This window comes from Oncorhynchus mykiss, chromosome 19 (genome assembly GCF_013265735.2).
Source record: "Oncorhynchus mykiss isolate Arlee chromosome 19, USDA_OmykA_1.1, whole genome shotgun sequence".
Taxonomy (NCBI): domain Eukaryota; kingdom Metazoa; phylum Chordata; class Actinopteri; order Salmoniformes; family Salmonidae; genus Oncorhynchus; species Oncorhynchus mykiss.
Genome location: NC_048583.1, coordinates 28,999,170 through 29,008,144, shown reverse-complemented (window position 1 = coordinate 29,008,144; position 8,975 = coordinate 28,999,170). Strand labels below are relative to the sequence as shown.

The following is an 8,975-nucleotide window of genomic DNA, read 5'->3' as shown; positions in this document are numbered from 1 at the left end:
CTCGCTATACAGTAGAGAGAGAACAGATGACTGCAACAAGAGAGGACATAGAAGAAACGATAGAGAAGCAGCATCAGTTGAGGAGAATCAGTGGGATGCAGAAAGCAATTTAGTGTCTGCTGATTGGGTGGGTCTGCCAGGTAGCGCCGCTGGATCCGGTGATAAATAATAGTCTCTGTGAGCCTGTGTCTGCTCATCCATCACATCACAGCAGAGCACAGGCCGGGTCTCTGGGTCACTTGCTGATTCTGATACTGTGGCCACTTCCCCCTGGACAATGAGGAGGCAATACAGGAGGTCCGAGTGTAATGTTTTAAAGTAAAAGCCCTGCACACACATAAACGTACACGCATGCACACACTCAGACACATATACACTACATGACCAGAAGACCATTTTTCCTCCTCCGCCAACTTTACAGTTGGCACTATGCATTGGGGCAGGTAGTGTTCTCCTGGCATATGCCAAATCCAGATTAGACCGTCGGACTGATAGATGGTGAAGTGTGATTCATCACTCCAGAGAATGCATTTCCACGCTCCAGAGTCCAATCGCGGCGAGCTTTACACCACTCCAGCCAATGCTTGGCATTGCACATTGTGATCTTAGGCTTGTGTGTGGCTGCTTGGCCACAGGCCTACTACTTTGTGGCTGAGCTGTTGTTGCTCCTAGACTTTTCCACTCACAATAACAGCACTTACAGTTGATCTGAGAAGCTCTAGCAGGGCAGAAATTGACGAACTGACTTGGAAAGGTGGCATGCTATGACAGTGCCACATTGAAGTAACTGAGCTCTTTAGTTAGGCCATTCTACTGCCAATGTTTGTTTATGGAGATTGCATGGCGGTGCGCTCGATTTTATACACCTGTCAGCAACGGATGTGGCTGAAATAGCCGAATCCACAAATTTGAAAGGGTGTCCACATACTTTTGAATATATTGTGTACAAACAAACCCACATACACATGTACACACTGACATACATGGCTCATCAGCGTTGAATGATATCTCTCTTCTCATTATAGCTTACCTAAGCCACAAGTCTGCCTCTATTGTCAGGAGCACATGTAAGACATGATTATAAACATTATGGGGTGAGAGAGAGAGAGCGGTAGAGAAAGAGAGTGAGAGAGGAAGAAAGAGAGAGACCAGCTGAGAGAAAGCGGGGGGAGTGAGAGAAAGAGAAAGAGGCCAGCTGAGAGAGAGTCAGCCATAAAGTATAACACAGATAGAAAGAAGAGAGAGAGACAGATAGAGAGATAGACACAGACAGACAGATAGACAGAGGGAGAGAGAGACAGAGCGATAGAGAGAGAGAAAGGCAGACAGACAGAGAGAGAGAGAGCGAGAGAGACAGAGAGACAAAAGAGCGAAAAGATTAACTAATAAATCACAGGTCTGTCACATCATCAAATGAATGGCCCACTCGCCGTAAGTAATGGGGTCAGGCTGGTGTATTTAGCTCTGGCCCCATTTATTTTCTCAGCCATAAGTTTATTCAAATATTCAATTTTAAACACATCATAACTCAGGGTGTTGGAGGAATTGATCATCATCTGCAGTCCAAGGTCTTGGCTAAGGGTCTGTGCCCTCTAAGAGACACGCACACATGTACACATGTACACATACACACCACCACCTTCCTTTATCACCCTGCAGATTTGACTACCTCTCCTTTGAAGTCTGTCTCTTTCTCTCTGCCGGTGTGAATGATGCCATCACTATACTGTTTATCAGGTTTGGGGTGAAATCCATTTAAATTCAGGTCGAGATTGAATTTGAGGCGCTTTGTCGAGCGCTGTCGGGCAATGCGCTTTTTAAAGGCAATATCCCCGCATGAGTGGAGATCCCGTTCACGATACACGCTGCAGATGTCGGCTCAATCGGAAAGTACCTTCAAATGAAACACCCTGCAACCCACCTCAGATTGAATCCATTCAAGAAGTAAACAGAAATCACAATTGTTTTTCCAATTTACCCTACCTCTGCTGTACCTGATACCTTCCACCAGAGGGCATCAGTTTGTGGCGTAAAGCTAAAAAACTAGAAAGTGACTGTTTGACAAAAATAAACTAGAACACTTGAACATAGAGGAACAACAACCATATTAATACAAGACATGATCACTTATTTGCTTTATTTCACACTCAATAATATTAACAATGTCTAAAGAGTCCTATGGTAGACCCTCAGCTGTACAACAGCACCTCCCAACAGCGCCATCTTAGTGGAAGTATCTCAGTGTATTTACTACGTCAATCAATAATTCAACTGGATCAAAACGATCATATCAACATAGGCATGTAAATCCTGTGTCAAATGATGCTTTATGTCCAGAGTTAATTCTTCATCAAACGTCACACAAAAGGTCTGATAAAAATCTTTATCGACTTTTACATTCGGAGTAATCAAATTGTAATTAGTACGTTATTCTTTTTTTTTTTTTTTTTAAATCAGGGCATGTTATTAACATTTTTTTTTTAAATCAGGTTCCGTCATTTATACGTAGGCTTAGCAGTCATCTTATTACTGGGAATTGACGACCAACAGTTTCTGCATGTAGGAGTTAAGCCACTTCTGTCTCTCCATAGCTGTGAGCAGCTTACTCTTCTCTCTGAACGCTGCATCATCCGCCACCACGATGTTCCTCTTCTCCTCATTGTTGGAGCCCTGCGGAGCCCAGTCGCCCAGCCAGCCCTTGGCCATATCCTCGTCCATCTGCCACTGGCCCACCACTGGGAGCCACTGCTCCCCCAGGAGCTCTGCTTTGCTCTTGGCCTCACCAAAGTATGGGGCTGACATCATCTGCATGCTCCAATCACGGAGCGAGATGGAAGGGTAGAGCACCTCCCACTCCTCCCTCTTGTTGGAGTCTCCTGGATCACTTGGAGAAGAGCCTCTGGAAGCAAAGAGTAGAGCAGGATGATAGAACAATAGATCTCATTAGGAACAATACAAACACGTCTATGGATAGAACTACCATATAAGAATAAGAGTGCTCACTACCGTACGTTGTGTCTCAGTCTCAAAATACAACAGTAAAAGGGTAGATTCAGATGAAAGGAAGGCACACATCTGAGGAGAAGGGGGAAAAAGCTGCCCAGGCGAATGTCAAAATTGGTCCTGTTTCCACGGTCCTCACCTCGCCTCCTTTTCAAAATGTCAGAATGAAACAAGTTCTGTCCTCAACTCCTCTCCACGCTTCCCTCTGACATTTGGAAAAGGAGACATGGAGAAGACAGAGGATAGGCGACACAAGCGTCTCGTCATTATACCCAGTATGTCAGGTCATACCTGTGTATGGGTCGGAGGCGTGGCTGAGGGTAGCTGGAGGTCACCAGGGTCATGGCCATAAGGGTGAACAGCAGGAGGGCAGGGCGTGAGGCAGGGGGAGGAGCCACACCAGCCATCCTTAAACCCACACGACTGGCCTAACCGGCAACACAACCCACCAATCAGAATAGCACAAATTAGTGTTTTATAATTTTACCAAACAGCACATTCATAGTCACTCACTCTTTGAAATAACTCTTTCACATTTATGTTCGGTGTAAAAAATAAGCTCACACACTTTAAGCTCCTACTTTACAAGCTATATACTCAGTACCTTCTGAAATGTCAACTGTCTAGCAATCAAGGAACAAATATATAACACACACACTATCAGTACACTAGATATTCTCACTGATTTATAAAACAATGGAATTCTCGCAGAATTCTAGAGAACCCTCATTAACGTACTGGTGCAGCATAAGGAGCCAGCACTCACGTCACACAATTCAGAAATCCACATGAACTGTGAATAAATACATGAGTTACCTACTCATCTCAGGTGTACTATGTTTTATACCATCTATTGCATTTCGTCTATGCCGGTCGGTCATTGCCCATCCATATATTTATATGTACAAATTGTGTACTTAATGTACTTATTCCATCCCTTTACATAGATTTGTGGGGTAGTTGTTGTGGAATTGTTAGATTACTTGTTAGATTACTTGTTAGATATTGCCACACTGTCGGAACTAGAAGCACAAGTATCTCGCTACACTTGCAATAACATCTGCTGAGCATGTGTACGTGACCAATACAATTCGATTTGATTTGATTTGTTCTGTTCTATGCTAAGTTCTATGCTAAGAAATAAGTGCTAAATTGCTGCCAGTGGTATTTCTACTCTGCCTACTCTATTTCTTCTGCTGTTGTTTTTGTGTGCCTTTTCTTTGTTGCTTTCCTTCCGTCTTAAAACATAAGCAATCCAAAAGACACCAGAGAGCAGATTCAATTCATCATAGAATACTATAAATATATACAATATTTAAAAAAAAAAAAAAAAAAAGCACAAAAAAACTAACATTAACTTGAATGATAGGGCAAAATGTAGATTTCCGCCTAAATCGACATACCCGAACGTAATCATTTTTCATGAGATGGCCATAAACAATAACTGGCAATGTTGCATAGTCTCAGAAAGGTCTAGAACTCACCTTACTGTAAGAAAATATATATAATAAGTTGCTGAGCTTTAAAAATTCTGAAATTGACATATTTCGTGAATTCATTCAAGTCAAGCAATGTCCCAAGATTTTCCTAAACGTTGCACTTACTTTTGTTGATGAGCAGCGCCTTGTCGCCAGTACGTTGTGGCCGGGAACCTGAGTCTTCAGCTTTTTTTCTAACTTCAGGCTGGTTAGCTCTTCTGTCGTACAGCGTGGTGAAGACCGTTTGGAAGCTCCTCCAGTGGTGACCTGAGTCTCCTGTCCCCTGGGCTCCAGCTCAGACTCAGGTAATGTACCACAGGTGAACCGCTCTTACTGTGTGCGTGTGTGTGTGTGTGTGTGTGTATGGTGGAGAGGTTAAGTACTCTCAAGTGTGAGTGTGTGTGCCCAGGGGTATGTACAGCCCACAATAAAGGGAGTCAGAGTTTGCCTGCTTATATACTCCTGCTTCTGACAGGGGGTAGGGATGATGTAGGGAGGGTAGGGGTGGTAAGATGGTATGAGATAAAAAGGCCACATCTCATTGTCTCCTTTAAAAACAGACCTGAAACATCATAAACAACACCGCTGGATGGATGTCCTGTTTGGTACAATTCTTAATATAGAGACAGGAGGAATCAGAGAACGAGAGAGAGAGAGAGAGAGAGAGAGAGAGCGAGAGAGAGAGAGAGAGAGAGAGAGAGAGAGAGAGAGAGAGAGAGAGAGAGAGAGAGAGAGAGAGAGAGAGAGAGAGAGAAAGCCTGGCTTGTACCTCACAGAACATAATGATGTCTTGGGAAATCTAAAAAGTGTTTTAATCTAATAGCAGCACACATGTTGAGTCCATAACCCCGGAAGTCCTCATTCCCCGTGGTGGAATATCAGGTGGACGACATAGGGGCTAAGGGCTTGACTCAAACGGTACACAGAATACAGAGTACACAAGAGTGGTGTTTGTAGCATTAATTCTGTCTACTGCCTACGCACACCTTGGAATACGGGGAAGCAGGGAGAAGCAATGCATTGGTCTCGTTAAAATTGAAGAGTCTTTAGACACATGTCAAATACGACAAATCACTCTCAGCAAACAAAGACAGAGACACACACACACAACAGAAAACATGCACACACAAAAAAATGCGATCTTCTCTATGTGACAACTATGACGTACCGTTTACACTTCACTTTGTAAATGGTTTCTTTAGCTATCTATTGGCCAATCAAATAAATAAATATGTCCCAAAAAAGCCTCATGCAAAATGTACCGTTTCAACACCTACACTTATACCCATACCTATATTTCAACATCAATGAACACCTTAGTCATAGAAGCAGAACCGGTCTGATTGATGGCCAAAGTACTGGACATGCTCCTCTTTGTGAGACGATCAAAATGCATTTTCATACACCTGGTCTCGTTACCCAGGTGGAACTTCATTAGGTAGTCATTTAAAAATAATGGCCAGCATGGAAGGAGCTGTTTGTCAGAAGTACAGGCCCTTATACCTCCTTACCTGACGCTCATTATGGACAGACAGAGCGGAAGGAAGGAGAGGTAGAAAGAAAGACAAAGAGGGGAAGTAGGAGAGATGGGAAAATAAAAACACAGAGGGAGAGAGATAGAGAAACACAAGCGGGGAACTTTTTTTCATTTGCTTAAATCATACTTAATTAACATATATTAAGTACAATATAAATGATCTAAATTGGAACAATTGTAAATACATTTAATGCATTTAATGTCAATTTTATTTGTATTTTATTAGCATTTAAGTATATTAAATACTGTACATTTAAAATGATCTAAATTGGGACACTTTTTTTGTACCTAAGTATATTCTTAGTATATTGGACAAAGAGCAAAACAAATAGACTTTGAATACACCTGAAGAACATTTGATGTATGGTTCTTATAAATTAGAAATATACTAAAATGGTATTTGAATTTGAATTCCTGTATTTTCTTTACAAAAAAAGTGTACTTATTTATGTTTTTCAAGTATACTTTTACAAGTATACTTTTACTAATGAACCACATTAGCTATTTTAATTAGCCATGTAAAGGTTACCTTAATTGACCAAGACATCTTCTCAGCCAATGTTAACATGTTCTTTAGAAAGCAGTTGTGGCTGGAGCAGCAATTTACAAGTAACTCTTTTGAGAACTGTGCACAATTTGCATTTAACACTTTAGTTGTTCACATTATGGTAATGTATAATGTGTAATGTGTAATTAAAAATGCAACATTATTCAGTTTGAAAATGAACATCAAAACATGTGAATACTGCAGAAAAGGATGCTGGGGAATATGCACATGTTTGTGCACATGCATGAAAGTATACCTAAAATATATTTTGTGGACATTGAAGTTAAATATACTTTTTTGAAAGTATACTTTAGTATTCATACCTCTTGGATTTGTTCATTTTTTTGTTACGAAGTGAGATTAAAATTGATTTAATTGTAATTTTTTTGTCAACAATCTACACAAAATAATGTCAAAGTGGAAGATTTGTATTTAAAAAAAAAAATATTATTAGAAGTTAAATAACTAAAATATAGTCGTTGCTCCCTGAGTCAATACATGCTAGGAACACTGTTGTCAACGATTACGGCGGTGAGTCTTCTTGGGTAAGTATCTCAGAGCTTCACACACCTGGATTGTGCAATATTTATCCATTCTTTTTTTCATAATTCTTCAAGCTCTGTCAAGATGTTGGTGCTCATGACTACACAGAAATGTTCAAATCTTGCCTTTGATTTTCAAGCAGATTTAAGTCAAAACTGTAACTTGGCCACATTCGCTGTCTTCTTGGTAAGCAACTCCAGTGTAGATTTGGTCTTGTGTTTGTATGTTAAAATGTCCTGCTAAAAGGTGAATTCCTCTCCCGGCGTCTGTTGTAAAGCAGACTGAAACAGGTTTCCTCAAGGATTTTGCCTGTGCTTAATGTTAACTCCATCCCATTTCTTTTTATCCTGAAAAACTCCCCAGTATTTGCCAATGTCACGCATAGCCATACCGTGAAGCAGCCACCACCATGCTTTAAAATAAGGAGGCAGTTACTCAGTAATGTGTTCTCTTGGATTTGCCCCAAACATAAGGCTTTTGCATTTAGGCCAAAAGTTTTTTTGCATACAATATCTACAGTATATTTTGGAAAATGTTGATTGTGTATATTTGTATTATTACTTTCCCTCTGTCTTTTAAATCATTACTGTGGAGTCACTATAATGTTGTTGATCCATCCTCGGTTTTCTCCCATCACAGCCATTGAACTCTGTAACTGTTTTACAATCACCAATGGCCTCATGGTAACATTCCTATCATGACTCAGGATGAAACCCAGATGCAGAATCTTGAGGCAGATGGTTCAAGTCTCAGAGATTTACTGAATATACAGGGGCAAGAAACAAAAAAGAGACCATGTTAATATGCGGCTTTATTAACTCAACGATATGTATTTTTTACATTGTTTGCAAACTGATATGTGACACGTATTAATGCCAAAATAACATGCAACACAGGCATGCTGCCCCCAAAAAATTTAAATAAATGTTTTTTGTGTTCATTGTTGACAACGAATGACAATTAAAATTAATGACCATCGTTATGTTTGGAGGAAAAAGGGGGAGGCTTGCAAGCCGAAGAACACCATACCAACTGTGAAGCATGGGAGTGGCAGCATCATGTTGTGGGGGTGCTTTTGCTGCAGGAGGGACTGGTGCACGTCACAAAATAGATGCCATCATGAGGCTGGAAAATTATGTAGATTTATAGAAGCAACATCTCAAGACATCATTCAAGAAGTTAAAGCTTGGTCGCAAATGGGTCTTCCAAATGGGCAATGACCCCAAGCATACAGTGCCTTGCGAAAGTATTCGGCCCCCTTGAACTTTGCGACCTTTTGCCACATTTCAGGCTTCAAACATAAAGATATAAAACTGTATTTTTTTGTGAAGAATCAACAACAAACTGACATTTTTTCCCATTCCTCCTTGCAAAACAGCTCAAGCTCAGTGAGGTTGGATGGAGAGCATTTGTGAACAGCAGATTTCAGTTCTTTCCACAGATTCTCGATTGGATTCAGGTCTGGACTTTGACTTGGCCATTCTAACACCTGGATATGTTTATTTTTGAACCATTCCATTGTAGATTTTGCTTTATGTTTTGGATCATTGTCTTGTTGGAAGACAAATCTCCGTCCCAGTCTCAGGTCTTTTGCAGACTTCATCAGGTTTTCTTCCAGAATGGTCCTGTATTTGGCTCCATCCATCTTCTCATCAATTTTAACCATCTTCCCTGTCCCTGCTGAAGAAAAGCAGGCCCAAACCATGATGCTGCCACCACCATGTTTGACAGTGGGGATGGTGTGTTCAGCTGTGTTGCTTTTACGCCAAACATAACATTTTGCATTGTTGCCAAAAAGTTCAATTTTGGTTTCATCTGACCAGAGCACCTTCTTCCACATGTTTGGTGTGTCTTCCAGGTGTCTTGT

The 8,975-nt window shown here is 40.9% G+C and overlaps 1 protein-coding gene across 1 annotated transcript; it reads right to left on the bottom strand.

Annotated features, from left to right (window-relative positions):
- Positions 1-2,111: 2,111 nt before the first annotated feature.
- LOC110497634 (tuberoinfundibular peptide of 39 residues) lies at positions 2,112-4,915 on the bottom strand. The gene is made up of 3 exons (XM_021573874.2): positions 4,608-4,915; positions 3,295-3,431; positions 2,112-2,899 (listed from the first exon to the last, which is right to left on the bottom strand). Exons 2-3 carry the CDS (start codon positions 3,408-3,410, stop codon positions 2,527-2,529), a joined length of 489 nt encoding a protein of 162 aa, XP_021429549.1. The 5' UTR covers positions 3,411-3,431; positions 4,608-4,915; the 3' UTR covers positions 2,112-2,526.
- Positions 4,916-8,975: the final 4,060 nt, after the last annotated feature.

Coding starts and splice junctions, on each gene's coding strand:
- LOC110497634 (XM_021573874.2), bottom strand. CDS start 3,410: ATGGCTGGTGTGGCTCCTCCCCCTGCCTCACGCCCTGCCCTCCTGCTG. Junction 2,900..3,294: donor CGCCTCCGACCCATACACAG/GTATGACCTGAC, acceptor CTTTGCTTCCAG/AGGCTCTTCTCCAAGTGATC.